Genomic DNA, 20,377 nt, shown 5'->3' on the forward strand with positions numbered 1-20,377 from the left:
ATCTTTCTCATTAGATATCTACATTTTCACATCTCTGTTGTTTAATATTTGCAATATTAACATATTAAATATGAAAATATTTGCAATATTTGCAGCAGTTAATTCAGAGGTAATTCATTAGTAAAAGTAAGTATGCAAACAAACATTAATATTAGAAATGAACGGAAGTTTTTTTTCATATTTTAAAATTATATTCAGGGTTGCAACAGCATCTATAAAACTTACTTACAGAGCAATGTACACCCTATAAGGAATTATACTAATTACATGGGAGGGATTTTTCCCTGAATTTTCTTTATCCTGTGCTTTTAGATGTACTGCTGTGGAAGTGTAAAAATAAAAGAACACAAAGTACATTTAATAACTTTGTGTCCATTTCACATTGGAAACATCCCAAAGAAACAGTTTTCTGAAACACACAAAGTATTCATTTTGGTATTTCATTTTTATTTTAAAAACTTTTCCCTTTTTTTATGTTATTTCTTAATGTAAAAGATCCTTGAAACACTTCATCTGACCTGAAATAATCTTCCTCAATTTTGAAGCTTTTGGAAAACTAAAGGAAAAACATTATGCACACCTGAAGTATTACAAATTTTCAGGACTGCCTGAAATAAAATAAAAAAATCAACAAACAAAGCAGATATTTATACAGTTCTGATAACCAGGTTATTTAACTCTCTTCTTTACAAAGCTTTATTTAAAACCAAGAAAGATCATGATTAGAATATGCATTAATTTGCTTTAAAGCAACATTAAGGAGACATATTTGAATGTTCAAATGACAGAAGACACAAAAATGCCATTTTCACAGTTATGCTAACCTGCTCATATTTTATACAGATATATCTGTACATTGTTATGCCTCCTAGGTATTCTTGTACTCCATTTCCTCATTTCTTTAACAAAAAGAAATTAGAGTGTCAGGGTAAAAAGGCATGAGAATATCAGACCTTCACTCAGAACTGCTAAATATAACATTTACTGCACCAAATTATCTTGTCTGAGAGTACACATCTCAGAGTAGTTTCTGTTGATATGCTGGAAGGTGAAATGAATTTACCAGTATGTGTTTCCAAAGCAAGGCCCACGCTCTTCCTCCTACTGAAGTGAATGTAAAGCCACTGCTTTGCCTGACTTCAACAAAAGTTCAGTGCGGATGCCATGAGTGGTGGCTGTATCTATGCCAATAGCCAGCCACAGACTGATGAACACCTCATCATCCTCTTGCCAAGTTTGTTCCCCAGCAGTATTTGCTTGCACAACAGGTGCACTGCGCAGTTACCCAGGCTCAGTGCTCCTGTCTCCCTCCCTGCCTCTACATCCACCTTTCTTTCCAAAGGAAGTCATGGCACACATGGTGGTACGCAACTCATCCTTACAGGAGGGATACAACAGTAGTAGCGGATCAGTTCATTCTATGGACATTACCTATACTGGATTTTGGTTTGCAATGTCTGTTATCAGAGATTTTCAAGCTGTGATGGCAGCACTGCACTGACTTGATTTGTTGAACTGTTGTTTAATAATGACGACACGATGCTGCTTATTTGTCATTCCATGTAGAAACGGATGGGGGTATTATCTATTATCTACCTATCCGCCTGTCTGTGTGTCTGTCTATTATCTATCTATCTATCTATCTATCTATCTATCTATCTATCTATCTATGTAGTGGGGGTATGTAGATGAACTCTCATCTGAGAAAATGCTTCAAACACAAAACCAGTAAATTCTGGAAAGGAAGTGGAGGAATATAGTATCTAAGAAGTAGTTAAAGGATAAACAGAAAAGTGAAATGTTAGTCAGAATATCAGACCTTTGCCATGGACTTCTTAAAGAGCTGAAAAGAAATAGGAAAATTCTGACAGATTGTGGTTTAAGACTCCAAAATGCGTTCTTCTTCATACATTGTGTTTGAAAGGCAAGTTAGATGTTTATTGAAAATTTATACCTGAAGCTGCATCCCCCTCCTTCAGACTAAATGCACTATTACAAGCCTATTACTATTATTAGTTCATAATTCATGAGATATAGAGATTGTTGAGAATCATAGTCTTTCTCACTGCAAAGGAATGTGGTTCCCTTGAAATTAAAAACTGACCTATTGTCCCGGGTACATCACAACACTGCTAAGGTCTTTGCTGTAGCTCAACAGACTTAACGAAGTGTAAACTGAACTTACAGAAGCCATAAATAACCAACAAGAATTCAGCCCCTTACGTAAGAAAAGGTTTCTTGTATGATCAGAAAGTCTTTGATTTTTTCCTATGATTAATTAAAAGGTTGTGGATTAATAACACAGCTCTCACTCACTTTGATAAGAACTGAGTCTGATGCTAAAACTTCCACAGAATTTAAGGAATTATTAAGGAGAAGATCAAGCTTCATGCTATAGTTTCACATTATTTCATATTTACCAGCAGGCGGAAGAAGTAAATCTAGCTGTGAAATCAGTAAGATTTGGTTGTTAGGCCTTTTGATTTTTTTGTGAGGCAGCATTAAGAAGCAAGGGAATTCCATCACCACAAGTCCTTTGAAATCAAACTCCAAGTAGTCATAAGAAATCAAATTTCAAAATCAATTGATACAGACTTCTAAGTCATATACTGCATTTGTATTACTTGTTTGCTTAATACTTTGGCTGTGTGGATTAATTTTGGGAGGACGCTTGAACTATAGAGAAATAGTACCAAACATGGCTTTATTTCCCTACATTACATTACCGAGATACACTTGTGAGATTTGAAATCAGGTAGGTGTTTTTCAGAATATTAAAAAAATTAGCATGCAGTCTTTCACAGGTCATGTTTATAAGGAACGGAGAATTACATCATGTAAAGTATCAGTAGCAAAGAACATGCTGAAAGTTAACTGCAGCGATTTTGAAATTTCATTTTAGCATATTTTGATAGTTGTACAATTAACTGGTTTGCAAACAAACTACTTCTTCAAATACAGATTTTCATTGAAAAGTGATCACTAAGCTCCAAAGACCACTTACCTGTGTCCTCTAAAGGCATATCAACAATGACTTGGTCACTGTATTTTCCATATAGACCATTAGAGCAAACAGCAACTATCTGAAGAACATAACTTGTATTGGGCAGCAGATTATTTAGAATAGCCCCCTAAAAGAAAAACCATGTTTAATCATTTACCTGCAAATAAGATTCAAATATTTCAAAATCTTAATTTTTTCATAACACGTTTTTTATATGAACCATACAGCTCCTTTCTTCTAGGACTCTTCATGTATGCTTTTTATATTTTACTGCCACAAATGTTTTTCAGTCAACTTAAAAAAAAAAGCTTGTGAATTTTTAAATGGAGGATGTCAAACTATATAATTATTTAATGCTTTACACCAGTTTAGGTAACATTATCTCTGATAAGCTGTAAGTCTTTGAAGAGGGTTAAAGGAAGAGATCACCTTAGTAAAACACCATGAAGCTGTAATCAGTAACTTAATATTTATAGCTGTATGATTGTACTGAATCTTATTAGTTGCTTGTGTAGATCATTCTTTCACATCAGTAAGCAACGAAGCACAGATCACTATTAACTGACTAAGGGTTTTATGGCTAAGGAGCTCTGAGATTAATATGGTCATAAACTTCTGGGGATAGTAAAAGCAAATCAGAACAGCAATCAGCAAAAGCTTTCTCTCTTCTGGGCAAGAGAGGCTTTTTTTTTTTTTCTAGGTCTTTGTGGCTTCACAGCCAAAGAATGGAGTACAGCTTCTGTGAGCTGCAGCCAAAGAAGTGATTTTTCATTGATTCAGCTCCCAGCTACTGTTTAATCCCTTAAGATAATTAACAGTGAGTGTTTTGCCATCACCCCTTTGTATGAAACTTGAAGAGTTTACAGTTACCAAGTCCTGATACCCATCTGTCAGAAACTCATGCTTAGTCTGGTCTTCTCCATCCAGCTGTTGATAAAAGACAGCAAATCTCTCAATTGTGGTGTCATACACAACCCGAGGTCTTTCCCATGTGACGAGAAGACTGGTATAATTCTTTGGATCAGATTGAACATTTTCAGGTTCTGAGCTGCAAACTGGAAGAAAGAGGAAAGAATATGCTACTTTTTTTTTAATTGTACAAGTGACTTCTCTGAGATCTTGAGCCACCTCCCAAGAAAAATAATGCAGGTCTTTCAGGTGCCTCATCTTTAGCTTTCGACTAAAATACCTGAGATGCACTATAAACAGAACCAGTATTTTAACACTAGATTTTGAAAAGCAAGTTAATTTGAGGATTGAGTCCCCTTCCCTCCCATTTTATACCACATTTTGTTAAATATTAATATCCAGTTCACAAGAAATAAAATATAAAACACAAAACATATTCATATATATGTCTTGGGGATGAAAACTCTCTATTACTCTGTCTTTATGAGTCTATCAGAATCATAGAGTTATAAAATCATAGAATCAACTAGGTTGGAAAAGACCTTTATGATAAGTCCAACCTTTACCCCAGGACTGCCAAGTTCACCACTAAACCATATCGCACACAGTTTGTGAACACTTCCAGGGACAGTGATTCCACCACTTCCCTGGGCAGCCTGTTCCAATGCCTGATCACCCTGCTGGTGAAGAAATTTTTCCTAATATCCAGTCTAAACCTCCCCTGGTGCAGCTTGAGGCTGTTACCTCTTGTCCTATCACTTGTTACTTGGGAAAAGAGACCAGCCACTTCCTCTCTCCATCCTCCTTTCACGTGGCTGTAGAGAGTGATGTCCCCCGATCCTTCTCTTCTCCAGACTAAACAACCCCAGTTCACTCCTCCATTCCTCATAAGATACGTGCTCTAGGCCTGCCATCAGCTTTGTTGCCCTATCAGAGTACCATTAGAATAGCTGCATACTTTCTTACCAGCTATAACAGACTACAATCTACATCAGATTGTTTTTAAAGGTTAAAGGTAAACATATCACACTTAAATTTTCTCTCAAGGATGTTTGAATCCTTTTATAGTACCCAAAGAAGAAACAAAAGGCAAACAGGAGAAGCAGATATGTCATAAAAGGGGAACATTTAGCAGTGCTGAGCAAAGCCCATCCTTCTATTTCTCCTGTCTACACATCAATCAACCATCAGACAGAAGCTATCATTGTTATCTGGTATGTGTCTAGTTAATGCATTCTTCTTTCAGTAAAAATGATGAAGTTAGCAGGTAGTGATTTCATGTTATTATACTTTAAGGCACCATCTAGACATAGGCCGAAAATGTCTGAGCAGACTGCTGCAGTCCTGGGCCTGGCTCATACACCTTCTTTGTGAGCCTGGAACTTGCACTCCTGGTCAGGCAGCTGCTCTTGCATATCTCTCAGCCTCTCCTCTCTGCTACTCTTTTTCATCTCATTCAAGTAAGACCAATGTTTCAATACTTTTCTAGACATACAGAGGTACTAATTACCAGTGTGGTAGAAATTTACTGAGACTCTGACATTTGTTTTTTAAATTGCCCAAGTGCCTGTGTGTAGTTTAAAAAAAATACAGAAGGTCAAATGTAGATTAAATTGTATGAAAAAGCAAAAAATATGTTAGCAGAAAATGTAAATTATTTAGCTGAAGCTCATTGAAAAATGACCAGTAAGTTGCGATATATGAAAAAATAAAGCAACATTATATACAGTTGCATCATTCATGGCTGGTTTGGGTCTGGGCTGAGACCCCATTCTCCTTCCCCCCCTCTCAGCATCCTCAGCATCCTCTCTGCTGGTGGGGGAACTGTGTCCTAAGACCCAGCACTGAAGAATGGAGATGACTGTCAGTCAGTACTTTGTACTGAAAGTACTGAAATGCATGTACTGTATGAAAAGTGTACTGAAAAGGCATACTATTCAGTCTATTGCTTCATTTACTACCTCATTTCTACTGCTTTATTTAATCTATGAGACTTCTTAAAATCACTGATCAAAGTACATGAAGTTTACTTTGAATCTTTCAACAATTTGATTAAATCTTACATATTACAATGATTAGATGGATATATTTTTATTACAAAACTTTTAGCTTGGCTTTTGCAGCAGTAGTTACTTAATCATTCCCTATTTGGAATAAATGAGGAAACGTATTTTTCAAATCTCAGAATCTGTTTAAAACAAACTTTGAGTACCTAGGAAAAGAAAGCAAAAAACCCTATCTAGCTAATTAACAAAATAACTGTAGAATCTTTGGAGTTCTTTTAAAGGAAGCAAACACCATGATACTACAATGCTTTTGGTTGACAATATTGCATTTTGAAAGAAAGGAGAAAAAATTCTTTCCATTAACTTTGCAATTTGCCACTTGAACACAGGAGGGCACTGAAACACCTCAAGAAAATATTCTGGAAAACAATCTCATAGAGTCATAGAATGGTTTGGGTTGGAAGGCACCTTAAAGACCACTTACTTTCCTCCCGCCTGCAATGGGCAGGGACACCTTCCACTAGACCAGGTTGCCCAAAGTCCTGTCCAACCTGGCCGGGATGAGGCAGCCACAACTCCTCTGGGCAACCTGTGCCAGTGTCTCACCACTCTCACAGAAAGTTCTTCCTAATATCTAAACTAAATCTGCCCTCTTTCAGTTTAAAGCCAGTTTCTCCCATTCTGCGCGCTGCTAGGCAGTTTTGAGCAGTGCTGGTCTGAGCTCTGTGTGTGTGTGAGCTACTGATAGAGGCAGTGTTAGTCTGTGTAACTTAGTTGAATTCTGTAGCTTGCCTTGAATCGCCTGTGCTCTATATCCAACATACCATTTTATTCATTACACGGAATTCTTTGAATTGACACACAGGAAGAGCAAATTAAAAAAAAAAACAAAACAACAAAACCCAAACCCAAACCAAACCAAGTTGTGTACGTTCCATGGCATTACCAAAACTTGTCATTCCACCCCACTTCCACCAGATGGCAAAAGGAAATCATCAGACCAGCAAGTCTCAATTCCGAGCATTAAGGCAAATGACAAACTCTGGTTTAATTTTTTTTGTTTATGAATCTAAATGTTCTTCAGCTATTTTTTCTTTTTTTTGAAGGTGTTTAAAATAAATCTCCACTTTTTCATAGAATAAGTACAAAGCTTCTCACTATTGCAAACTCTTGTCTACTGTCCTTTTTCCTCCCTTCTTCATCTGTGAATGAATTTGGTTGTGAAATCTCTGAGTGTATTCAGAACAACTGAGCAGTATTATAAAGCTTTTAAAGGTACAAGATTGGTGTCTTCAGTATTATTTCTTTCAGTTTTACTCTGTTTTCTTTAATAGATGCTTCTTCCATTTTTTTTTTTTTTTCCCCAATAAAAAGTTATCTTCCCTTTCGTTCTCCTTTGATGCTTGGTCCTATTCATCTCAGCAGTGACCAACAATATTCCTACATGACAGTCATCTGTGTATTATTTCACCTCAATTCATTCCCAGGCATTTGTCCCTTGCCCTTCTTCTGGATGCTTCTTCATCAGTCATTCTACCTGTGCCGTTCCCATTCTTTTCCTGCCAGTCTCAGTAACACAAAGGTATTTTGCTCTTGCCTTTTCCCATTTTCCCTCCCCGGAGACTGGGAAAAGCAAGGACATCACATAACAACTTAATTAAAGACTTCTGCTCTGATACTGACTTTTAGAAAATCTGGGCAAGGAGACTGCAAGAAAGGTAGTTATTGAGTCTGTTACTAGTCTAAAGTCACAGATATTCCACTGGATTACAAGTCTTAAGCAGGAAAATACTATTCACAGGAAGACAGAGACCTACACAAGCCCCTGCTGGGCTTGAATTCTGATCTCTGCTTTCCTCAGAGATGCTCGTTTTGCATATCATATATGATAATGCACCTATATTTGCTTATTCTTCTGTGGAATAAATGCTACCCACATAATTTAGAAGTTTTTAATCTAAACTGAATTGCATAATCAGGTAGCACCAGGGTACATTAGAGGAATCATTTTAAAAAACTGCCTGGACTGTATTTTTCACAAAAAGACTTTTATAAGCTGCCCAAATTTGCCTTATTCAGACATATATTAAAAAAAAAAAAAAGCCTGGATTTATGCTTCTCTGAGTTTGAAACAGTTGGAATAAAACTACATGTAGTTCTGAGGCAGCACTGGATAACTCAGGAGATTTTTTCCAAATTTGTTGCTTTCTTCTACTTTTAGTTGAATCTGGGTTTGAGAATTTTATCTTTTAAATCCAATTTTCACTTGTGGAAGCTGTGAAAACGCTTCATTTGCATTAAGACATTCAAGGGCTTTTCAGCTCCCTGCCAGTGTGTGTGGCAAAAAGTAGTTTGTCAGTATTCCCAGTCTATCTTTATCATGGAGGTGGAACAGCACAGTAAGCATGTGTGCGGATTTGACCTTGGCTGGCCACCAGGTGCCCACCCAGCTGCTCTCTCAGTCTCCCTCGTCACCAGGATGGTGGAAGAAAATTGATGAAAACGCCCATGGGTCAGTTATCTACTTGAGTAAAACCCATTCGTGTAATTTCTCTTGTGTTGTCTAAAGGGATTTCACAGATTGTTTTTTCTCTTGACTACAAGAATTTTGAAATATTAAACATGAAATGCATAAGCCTATTTACTCTTGGGATATTAGGCATTCATGTCACAGCTTTTACATCTCAAGACTTAAGTTTAATGATTCCCAGCACTTTTAATTTACCATTCCTTAAAATGGAGGTGAAAATATAAATGCTCCTCGAACGTTCTATACCAAACGAATCTCATAATTGCATTCGTGTGCGGATATATACCTGCGCGTACATAAATATATATATTATATACATGTATGTGATCTTACTGCGTTTACATAGTGCACATAAATATTAGCAGAATGTGAAATATATATACAGGTACACTTGAAATTCTCCTGATCCCTTTTTGTCCTCCTTTTTTATGGCCAAACCAGAATTTTTAACCTACACTCCTTCAGGTATCTGCACATGGAGTGGACAGAAGGAAGCAGGGGCCTATCTTAAACATTATTACCCAGTTTTTCTCCTTGCAAGTCAAGTCTCTATGGAAATCTAGATTAGGATGGCACAACTGAAAGTAGCTTCCTTCTACTGCAGTGACAAGAGTCAAGGCCAAGGTCATGGCTGTATTGCAACCACCTGGGACACAAATGGATTACAGGTGGCAGAAGTCCCAGTCTCTATCTTCAAAAGTCTTTTGCCTATGACATTTCTTCACTGTAGATTGACACCTAGTTATAAAGGACTGAGAAGATTAATTTCCTTCTGACATATGGACATAAGTGGTTTCTCTTCCAGGGACCTTCATTAAACAGAGGGATCTGGGGAATCATGATCTTTTTTTAAGTTAGGCCAAATCAACAATGTCCTTTGTAAGTCTATTTGGAAACAGAAATTTATTTAATTGCGGCAATTTGCTTGATTGTTGCAGCTCAATTCCATACTCCTCCAAAGTTCAAAATTTCAAGTGCTACTTCATACCTGAACAAAGAAACCCTGCCAGAACAGCTATTTCTTGGCTTTGACCAATGTAAAACAATTCACATCCTGGGCACGCATCCGAGGGGTTCATGACAAGCTGAGGCCAAAACAGAAATGTCATGGACTGGTTATAGAAATGAGGCAGTAAATTTATCCTGTGCGGCAGTGTGGCAAAACAGTGCCATGTTCTTGTGCAGGGGATCCAGCCCTCCAGGAGTTCTGAATGATGAACATCCCCTAGCTTGTACGCAAGTTTCATACATCGTATTATTCCAGTGGGGAAAAAAAATATCCACGCAACTAAGGTGAATTAAAATGAAACCACACTTCTTTCTGATACAGAAACACTTACACCACATGCTTCACTCATTCATCTATGTCTAATTAAGCACACTTCAATGCAACTGAGTTTAGGAATCTCCAGGTATCCCCACTCAAGTAGCAACATAATCCCCTCAAACAGATGTTTACTATTTATTCCTCTATGCTTGCAAGTATAGAAATCATTGACTTTCATATTTAGTGCTAGATCTTGTTTCCCATTACAGAATGTACTGTTTTGGTCATATAACCTTCACAAATCTCCCTGAGAACAGAATCTGGCTTCTGGGATTCTCTCCATCTATCGCTTTCTCAGCAGACTACATGAAATTAATTCACTGACCTCACTTCAGCCTCTGTTGGAAAAGCATCCACATTATACAACAAAGAACCAAACGGGTTTGTAAAACAAAATCCTCTTGCAGCCCCTGAAAAGGCAGCTTTGTTCAAGTCTGAAACATTAAAAGGGCAGAGCAAGAAAGCTTGAACTGACGCGATCTTCACTGAATGTTTGGTCAAGACAAGCATTTAATTTTCCACTCCATTTAATCTGACATGTTTTATGATTGCTGTTTTTTTTCTCTGAAGTGATAGATTTATGAGTAATAATTCAGTGTGCTACTTTCTACACAATTTAAAATGAGTATCTTCATACTAGGATGAATTTTTTTTACTGAAAATTGTCTTTCAACCTGTGGAGAGGAATGACTGTTCAGTAAATACCTGCTTCATGAATTTCTTCTTGTCCAGTGTAAGAGGAAAACACTTGCCCAAAGAACTTATATTGCTGTTCTCGAAAGTTATTTTGCAGGTAGTCCATCAGCATAACATAGCCAGACTGCTGCATTGTAAGGACTTCACAAAACACAGCTAACTAGAACAGGCAAGGAAAAAAACAGAAGTCAGAACTCGTAACAAACTAACCAGATACTGTTAACATGGAAAAGCCCTGGGGAGCAGATGGTGGGTAAAGTCTCCCAGCTGAGCTCTCCTGGGTAGCACTGAACTTTTGTTCTTCTGTACCAGAAGTACATCTGTTTTACTCCACCTGTATTTCTCAACCACGCTGTTGTTGGAGCTATGCTTTGCCCAGCACCACAATTTAGCTGGGAGAATATGGAAAGAGTGTTTTGCACTCGTCTTTATCTGGGCTATATAAGTCCAGACAGCCTGCAGATTTAGGAAATGTGTTCTTACTCCCTTCTAAGGCAAGAAATGACTCAGAATCTAGTCCTGGACTAAAAAGGGGAAAAGATGACACAATTGAGTAATACATATCCTTTCTAATTTAATGTCTGCATGAAATTTTAAGTAAATAGAAGAAAATCTAGGTTCTTCGGCTGGCAATGAATGCCATGAGCTTTTACCATATACATAGCAATTGTTTTTCCTTGCTGTTATGTACCATTCTTTGGTTTTAATACATCAAGCAGATTACCTGGTTTTCAGAAATACTTATGGTATCTTTAAACACAATCCATTCAACTGTTTCAAAGCAGGGAGGAGCTGACAATGACCCATTGTAAGTGTAATATTTGTCTGTTGCATTCGGCAAAAGGTTCAGCAAAATAAATGGTTCTAAGGCAGCCTGTTTTCCTGAAAAAAAATAATAGAGTCATATAGTTAAAATATGCAGAAACAATGAATAAATAAACCCTCCAAAAAATTACTATTATAGGAACATGCTAATTTTGAGGCCATTCAAAATTTGATATCCAGAGAGACTAGCATAAAAATAAATTACTGAGCCTTTTCTATGTAGTTTGAATATTATCCCAAAACCACTTTGTTTTACTTGGAAGGTCTAATGAGTTACTCCAGTAACAAGTACAGTAACCAGTATGTTGGTTCTCAAGAATTTGTTCAAGTTTACTTGTAAATGTCAAAGATGCCAAATCTTCATCTCACATATAAACTTCAAAGAAAAAAATATGTTAAATCTCTGTTCTTGGTCTCATGACACAGCTTCAAACTCTCACTGAATTTGGTCAAATTGTTGAGTTTCTCACAGCATTTTAACCTCTGCAGAAAATCACTGCCTGGTACACTGTTGCCATGTTAGACCTGAGAGTTATGTTACTCATGACTGTAGAAGCAGAATTATTATGGATCCGGGGGTTAAAAAAATACAGTGAAAAACTTTAACAGCTTTAAAACAAAGTAGAGAAGGATGCAAAGAGCTCCTCCAGGAGAGTATGACCATTCTGTTTGTTGTCCTGTGAAAACAGTATCACATCTTTCAAGTCAGCAGTTTACCTGGTACCTTGTCAGCTGAGAGCATGCACAAGGATTGCTGGGAGTCCACCCACAGAAAGCTAAGTTCATGCTGGTATGGCAGTAGGGTCCAGCAACAGAAATTGGCAGAAATGGTACCAACTGGCAGATTTTTCCAGTCTGCGACAATTATCAATTTTGTGACAATTATCTGCCTTATTGTCTGCTGCATTCAAAATAATATTTAATTCTTAAATCTTGGAATAATATAGATCCTTATGCACCTTATTTCAGTGTAAAGTTACTGATTTCAAATTTCTCTCTATTTGAGAAGTATTCACTTATGAATACCCAATGAATTTTCAGACTGTGCATTAACTTGCCGTTTTACAGATATTACCTCTTAAGCCCTGTACAGATTTCTGACCTGTCTTTGTCTTCATAATTCCTTACAAATATGGTGAGAGCAGCAAGTTACATTAACAGTTTACTACAAATCAGTGATGCCTTTCTTTATACAGTGACTGTTCTACTGAGGTAAGATTTCTCTCTTATCCACGTGTCACAAAACGGGAGCATTTAGCAGTGCTGAGCAAAGCCCATCCTTCTATTTCTTCTGTCAACGTGTTAATCAACCTTCAGAAAGAAGTCATCATTGCTATATCTGGTACGTGTCTAGTTAACACATTCTTCCTTCAATAAAATGAATGGCGAGTACATTTTACATAGATACCTTGGGGACATAAAACTTCTCATTTATAGTAAGAATCCTGCCATTTGGACTTTAATGTGATTAACAGTCTAGATTCTAAAATCAAACACCTACAAAGAATGATGAGCAACAGGACTGTTCCTCTGCAGAGCTTGAGAACTCATCAACTAGGATTCAAATAAACACAACAGAGATATGACTAACAAGAACAGATCACGTACAGCACAGACAAGGACAGATAATGTGCTACTCCTCTTCAGGAGGAACAATTTGATTTAGTAATGACCTGAATTTTCAGAGCTCATTTGCATTTTGTTCAAGAAAATTACATTCTACTCATTGTTGAAGTGCCATGTTGTGGCTGTATCTTGAATCTTGCTGCTGATAGTTTTACAGCTCCTTCCAAGGCGTAGAACAATGTCTGCCTTGATGCATTACTCGTTCTCCTTTGTATTTCATAGAAGATTGCACACAAAGATAATGAATCTTAACTGTTTTATATTTCCCTGTCCTCTGCCTTCGTGATTTATGAAAGTTGCTTCCCTTTACATTTGAGAATGGTGTTTGTATTCTAGAGAAAAACAACCTGATTTTAGTGCCATCATTTTGAAAGCTTTTAAAATAGTGGACTGATGATAACTTTTTACACTTTCAACCTATCTGTCCATCATATTCAAAAAATCCTGGCAGTCAGGTGAAGTTCCCGATGACTGGAAGAAGGGTAATATAACCCCCATTTTCAAGAAGGGGAAGGTGGAAGACCCAGGGAACTACAGACCAGTCAGTCTCACCTCTGTGCCTGGCAAAATCTTGGAACAGTTTCTCCTGGAAAACATGCTAAGGCACATGAAAAACAATGAGGTGGTTGGTGACAGCCAACATGGCTTCACTAAGGGGAAATCCTGCCTGACCAATTTGGTGGCCTTCTATGATGGAGCCACGGAACTGATGGACAGGGGCAGAGTAGTTGACGTCATCTACCTGGACTTGTGCAAAGCGTTCGACACTGTCCCGCACGACATCCTTGTCTCTAAATTGGAGAGACATCAATTTGATAGGTGGACCACTCGGTGGATAAAAAACTGGCTCGATGGCCGCACGCAAAGAGTTGTGGTAAATGGCTCAAAGTCCAGTTGGAAACCTGTAACGAGTGGTGTCCCTCAGGGATCGATGTTGGGACCGGTCCTGTTCAACATCTTTGTCGGCGACATGGACAGTGGGATTGAGTGCGCCCTCAGCAAGTTTGCCGACGACACCAAGCTGTGTGGTTCGGTTGATACGCTGGAGGGAAGGGATGCCATCCAGAGGGACCTTGACATGCTTGTGAGGTGGGCCGATGCCAACCTTATGAAGTTTAACCAAGCCAAGTGTAAGGTCCTACACCTGGGTCGAGGCAACCCCAGGCACTGCTACAGGCTGGGCAGAGAAGAGATTCAGAGCAGCCCTGCAGAAAAGGACTTGGGGGTGTTGGTTGACAAAAAGCTTAACATGAGCCGGCAGTGTGCACTTGCAGCCCAGAAAGCCAACCGCATCCTGGGCTGCATCAAAAGAAGCGTGACCAGCAGGTCAAAGGAGGTGATCCTGCCCCTCTACTCTGCTCTTGTGAGACCTCACTTGGAGTACTGTGTACAGTTCTGGTGTCCTCAACATAAAAAGGACATGGAGCTGTTGGAGCGAGTCCAGAGGAGGGCCATGAGGATGATAAGAGGGCTGGAGCACCTCCCGTATGAAGACAGGCTGAGAGAGTTGGGGCTGTTCAGCCTGGAGAAGAGAAGGCTGCGTGGAGACCTCATAGCAGCCTTCCAGTATCTGAAGGGGGTCTACAAGGATGCTGGGGAGGGACTCTTCCTTAGGGACTGTGGTGGTAGGACAAGGGGTAATGGGTTCAAACTTAAACAGGGGAAGTTTAGATTAGATATAAGGAAGAAGTTCTTTACAGTGAGGGTGGTGAAGCACTGGAATGGGTTGCCCAGGGAGGTTGTGGATGCTCCATCCCTGGCGGTGTTCAAGGCCAGGTTGGACGGAGCCTTGGATCATGTGGTTTAGGGCAAGGTGTCCCTGCCCATGGCAGGGGGGTTGGAACTAGATGATCTTAAGGTCCTTTCCAACCCTTACGATTCTATGATTCTATGATTCTATGATTCTATCTTAAGGGCCTTTAAAATCTCAAGCATCACTGCATATAGGAGAACTGAGATAAAGTTAGCCATTTACTTAAGGTCATAGCCATGATGTATGAAAATACCCCTCAGAGTGCTCATTCATGCTTATTCTTCTGCGAAGCTGCTGTGAAACTGAGTTAGAAACAGAGCCCAGATCTCCTCATGCACCACCCTGAAGTCCACGTACTCTGACGTGAAACCATGAGGAATTCTAAAACACCAGATTGTCAACATTTGGTTGAATAATGCTAGTACAAATATAATAAAATTGGATTATTTCAGATTTACGAAGGAGCAACAAAAAACTCACAGAAAGAGTCAGACATTTCTCTTGATTTAGTATTTAAAGAGTTGCAAATTCATGATGATATTTATAATTATTCATTTACACTTCTGTTGTTACAAATATTCAGTCTTGGGGAATAAATCATAGAATTACAGACTATCTCAAGTTGGAAGGGACCCATAAGGACCATAAGCTCCTCACAGGACAACCCAAAACTAAACCATATGACTAAGAGTGTTATCCAGATGCTCCTTGAACTATGACAGTCTTGGTACCATGACCACTTCCTTTTTCCCTTGGAAGCCTTTTCTGGTGACTGGCCACCCTCTCAGAGAAGAATCTTTTCCTAAGGTCCAATCTGAACTTCCCCTGACACAGCTTTATTACATTTCCCTGTGTCGTATCTCTGGGCCCCAAAGAGAGGAGATGGGCACCTCCTCCTCCACTGCCTCTCTTGAGGAAGCTGTAGACTGCGATGAGGTCACCCTTCAGCCTTCTCTTCTCCAAGCTGAACAAACCAAGTGGCTTCAACTGCCTTTCATATGTCTTGTCCTCAAGACCTTCCACCATCTTGGTTGCACTCCTCTGGACACACTCTAACAGTTTGATGTCCTTCTTATATTGAGGTGCCAAAACTGCACACAGTACTCGAGGTGGGGCCACACGAGTGCAGTGTAGAGTGGGACACTCACCTCCCTTGATCAGCTAGCTATGCAGGGCTTGATGCACCCCAGGACACAGCTGGCCCTTTTGGCTGCCAGGGCACACCGTTGACTCATATTCAACTTACCATCAACCCCATGTCTCTTTCCATGGGGTTGTTCTTCAGCCTCTCCTCTTCCAATTTGTACATAAAATGAGGATTATCCTGTGCCAGGAGCAGAATCTGGCACTTACTCATGTTAAATTTCACATGGTTGGTGATTGGTCTATCCAGATGACTTTTGCTGTTTCTAACAAAATAGACATGGCTGAGCTCTAGAGAACTATGCTCCTCAACGCCTTTAAGGTTTCATAAATTACACTGAAATAGGATTTAGTCTAATCAGTAATCAATAAAACATGGAGGCATACTTACCAAAACGACTAACACTATCTACTCCGTTAATGATTGGGTTATAATCCGGATTATCTTCTAGTCCAATCTGTTAAAAAGAAATTGCATTTTTGTAACTGTACAGGCTTTATGAAGAAAAAAAATGAAATCGAAAGTTGCAGTTTACCACCAAAATTACACATGACTTAAAGCAGAACAAATGTATTTTGCCCAATTGTTTTTCTGTAAGAATAAATTAGAAAGATATATGCAAATTTCTAACTCAATGATCACACACTGGAACCAGTTAAATTCAGTTTGAACATCTGCTGTGTTTCAAAGCTTGTTTAATGACACAAAGATATCCTTTGTTTACCTCAAACAAAATCGATAAAGCTCTTAACTTTCCATTTCCTTTAACTGCCTCTTCAAAATTTGTAAACTGTTCTGCATCATAGCAGTAGATTTGCATCTGCAAATAAAAATATATTCAAATGTTATGTATGCAAAAATAAAAAAAATTATTCAATGTGGTTATTTGTACTTCCATTTTGAGAAAAAATGTCCCAGCAATAAATCTGATTACAAATATATGGATATTTTATCTATCTCACATGCATTATCTCAAAATACAGAATGGAATTCATCTGCTGTTAGCTGTCTAACAACGACCTCTCCTGAAAAACCATTAAGTATGCAGGAATTATCCTTTCAAGGAGCACAATACTCTCCATGGATAATATAGTAAACTGAGACAACTTGCTGATAATGGACATCTAACCTAGAGAACTCAGGTGAAATGAATCTTATGGTAAAACATGAATCAGTGGTAAAACATGAATAATAAGGCAGGATGTCCCTAATACATGTGCCTTGCAGTAAGTGTAGAGAAGCACTGGCCATAAATAATCACCAGGTATTTTGTGCCCACATTTGTCTGCTGTCATGGGCATTGGGTTTGTTGCACCCTTCCTCTCTTTCTTCAGATGCAGTTGGGAAATCTCCTCCAGTGCCAGGTGACCAACATGAATGGGGAAGTGTCCTGCTCCTGCTAGGTTTTTATGTGATGATGATGGAAGAGAATATTCTCTTCAATGCCTTGGCAGGACAGGTGGAGTGTGAGTGGGAATTTTTAAATGGGTAATGAGCTAAAGTAAATGACACTGCTGAGGGAAAGCTCCTGGCTCACAGCTCTCCACGGAGTATAGGATAACCTTGGCTCTATTGCTTTGCTCTGATATAGGAGTCCAAAGTGTTCAGAGTGAGGAGCAGCACAGTCGCCTGTCATAACCGTATCTTTTTAACTGGAAAATTATCACAACATCATGTTGAGGGTTGAAAGTTTGGTCTGCAGAGTGCCCCCATAGATCTCAGGGAGAGCTGCTCCTCTCCTCCACCCCACTCCCATGCTGCTGCAAGCTATTCTGCCAAACCACCCAGCAGTATGGAGATCTGGGCACCTGTGAATGCAGACACACCCAGGACCTTCCTTTATGTGGTGGCTCCTAGCACTGCCAGCTCTTTCCAGCCCAGTGACTCGGGCCATGCTTTGTCTTGGTAACACTCAGCAGCTCCCATGTGCAATCATGAGCAAAGCCCCAGCTTTGAAAAGTCCATTTACAATCTAAACAACTGACTGCTGTGGGATATGATGGGTCAAAATTGTAGGAGCTTGATTGTTAGTGGGAGCTTGAACTTTGTCAGATTAGCAGAACCAAATTCTAATATCATCTTAGATGACATGCAAAAACACAGTTTAGACATTCTCAACATGCCACAGAATAACGCCTTATGCTGCCCTTCTAAAATGTATCATTTAAATAATTTTAATTTGGATTTAAGTGAATGATTATATTTGTAAATAGACATAATCAAGTGACAAACAAAGCTATTTCATAAACAGTGTTACTTTTAGCAGAATGTCGAATCTTCAACATCATCAAAATCTGTTCTGTACTTTACCTCAAGAGGAAATTTTTGTCCTTCTAAACTATGTTCTGATCCGTCTGATGACACATTGCATTTTCCCCAGTGAAACGTGATCTTGCTTGCTTTGAACACAGTGTCTAACCCACCTCCACTCACATAGTAATCATTTGTCAGGTTAATTTCCACTGAACAAAGAGAGAGAGAGAGAGAGAGGGAAAAAGAAGTGTCAATATAAAAGCCAGCCAAGGCATCTATGACTCTCGTATTTCAGTATTAGGTGCTAAAAGGTAAATATGATATGCTTATTTCCCTGTATTTCATAAGCAATTTGTCAGAAAATGTTGGTTATTTAAACTAAGAAGTGTAGCAATTCACTATTAGCATAGAGAAATATATTTCATTTTATGTTGCAATTCTCAAAATAGTCATCTAATGAAGTGCAATATTATACTGGTCTCTGGTTGACTGAAACTAGCCACAGAACTACACTAAAAAACTCAGAGAACTGGCTTAGCCACCAAGCTGACTGTCACAGAAAACAAATCCCTGAAATATATAGCTTCCTGAAAGCAGCTGTGTTTTTAACAAAAAGGAAAACTCCCCTCCATTATTATCATAATTCTACATACAAATCATGTGGCAACACAGAAAAGAAAATTGTAGCCACTTCCTAGAAGGACTGTCCTGTCTTTGATACCCCTTAGCTATGGAAAAGTCTCCCATGGGAGAAGGTGATGACAGGTCTTCAGATGGAGATAGATGGACACAAACTGTAGCTGGGAGTGACTGTTTGTCTTCTGGAAGGAATGAGGGAATGAGCAGGGTAGAATAGACCGAAGCCCCACATTTGGGTTTCCAGTGATTGTGAATTGTTTGACCTCTTGCTAAAATAGCACTAATGGAGTTCAGTTTCATTACATTTTTTTCCTCAAAACCTTGAAGACAATTTTAACTTTTATAATAATCTGAATTGCTGTAGGTGATGAAGAGCTCGGATCACTTTTATGGACTTTAAAGAATGTTTCCTCAGGGATCTCTTGAAAAGACAAATGCACTGTTTATCTCAGCTGGTAGAGCAAGAAGGAAGTAAGTGATTTGTGGAGTAGTACGTAGGAAGTACATGATGGAGTCAAGAACAAGAATTAGGAATAATGATACTAAAATAAGATAAAACCAAACCAATATAAAATAAAACAAAATAGCTGGTCTAGGGGTCCCACTGGAACTGGTAGAAGGTCAAAGACAGTTGTTAAGAGATTCCATCCTCCATACCTACGCCCGAAACAAGAAACAGTACTTTCAACAAACAGCTTTTAGCCACTGCTATCTTAGATTTATAAGTGGCTGCAAAAAGATTTGTCTGATGATGTAAATGCCACTATAAGCTTGGTTTATGGCTGGGAGAAATAAGCACTTGTAGGCATAAATCACTTCTTCCTAAAATACATTTCTAACACAGGTAAGACAAATCAGACCATAAAAGTACTTATTTCTCTTCTTTGACTTAAGAAGTCCAAGTGAGTAATTGAGATACAAGTGTCTACACCATAGGTGTTTACGTGTAGGTGAGATGAATCCCATCCTGAGGTTTTTGAAAGCACAACTCATCCATTAAGTGCTTCCAGATGAGTAGGTAATTTATTCATACTTTTAAAAAATCATTTTTGGATATTTGTTACAGATTCTGGGAGTGTAGTAACCATTATTTCACAGCAAATGCTAAATTATGGTTTAGCTTCAATGAAGTGCCCATGATGGGATGATAGTAATGATGTGATTGCTTTGGCTCTATCTGTCTGAGCACATAATTATTTGTGTGATTTCTCTATTATGCCTAGCTATTATCATCACCTGTTTTGTTTTTTTTTTTAATTTTAGGGACAAATTCACCAGGTAAGGGAATGTGAAATGAAAATGTTTAATTAAAAGTTCTTGGTTGATTGTCCATCCTACACCACTTTCCTGACCTCATTTAACTCCATGAAATCTGACTTTTTACCTGTTTTGCCAGTGTTGCGAATGAAAGTATCTTCCAAAGTTTCCTTTTCCCATCCATGGAATTTAAGTTTCTTCAGATTCACATTTACTTGGGTAAGATCTTCATCTATATTAATAGGAGACTGTTTGGCACCATTACAGGCTGAATATTTCTTTCCCCAGTTCTTTTGGTTCAAAGTTCCTACAAAACAAAACATTTGTGGTAAATACACTTAAAACCTAAAGTGGTATCCATACAGTTTTTACTGTGGGAAAGTTTAAATACAGTTTGAAATCTGTAAT

General features: G+C 38.5%; 1 protein-coding gene across 5 annotated transcripts in view; it reads right to left on the minus strand.

Moving 5' to 3' along the window:
* PTPRZ1 (protein tyrosine phosphatase receptor type Z1) overlaps window positions 1–20,377 on the minus strand; it is a 142,770-nt gene that overhangs the window by 50,036 nt on the left and 72,357 nt on the right. For all 5 annotated transcript variants that reach the window (XM_030478777.1, XM_030478776.1, XM_030478773.1 and 2 more), the window contains exons 3-10: window positions 20,097–20,276; window positions 18,131–18,282; window positions 16,545–16,640; window positions 16,211–16,277; window positions 11,197–11,354; window positions 10,482–10,632; window positions 3,875–4,059; window positions 3,005–3,131 (exon numbers count right to left, since the gene is read on the minus strand). In XM_030478777.1, the coding sequence (XP_030334637.1) occupies window positions 3,005–3,131; window positions 3,875–4,059; window positions 10,482–10,632; window positions 11,197–11,354; window positions 16,211–16,277; window positions 16,545–16,640; window positions 18,131–18,282; window positions 20,097–20,276 (1,116 nt within the window). The remainder of the gene's footprint in view (window positions 1–3,004; window positions 3,132–3,874; window positions 4,060–10,481; window positions 10,633–11,196; window positions 11,355–16,210; window positions 16,278–16,544; window positions 16,641–18,130; window positions 18,283–20,096; window positions 20,277–20,377) is intronic.

Source organism: Strigops habroptila, chromosome 3, assembly GCF_004027225.2.
Source record: "Strigops habroptila isolate Jane chromosome 3, bStrHab1.2.pri, whole genome shotgun sequence".
Classification (NCBI taxonomy): Eukaryota; Metazoa; Chordata; class Aves; order Psittaciformes; family Psittacidae; genus Strigops; species Strigops habroptila.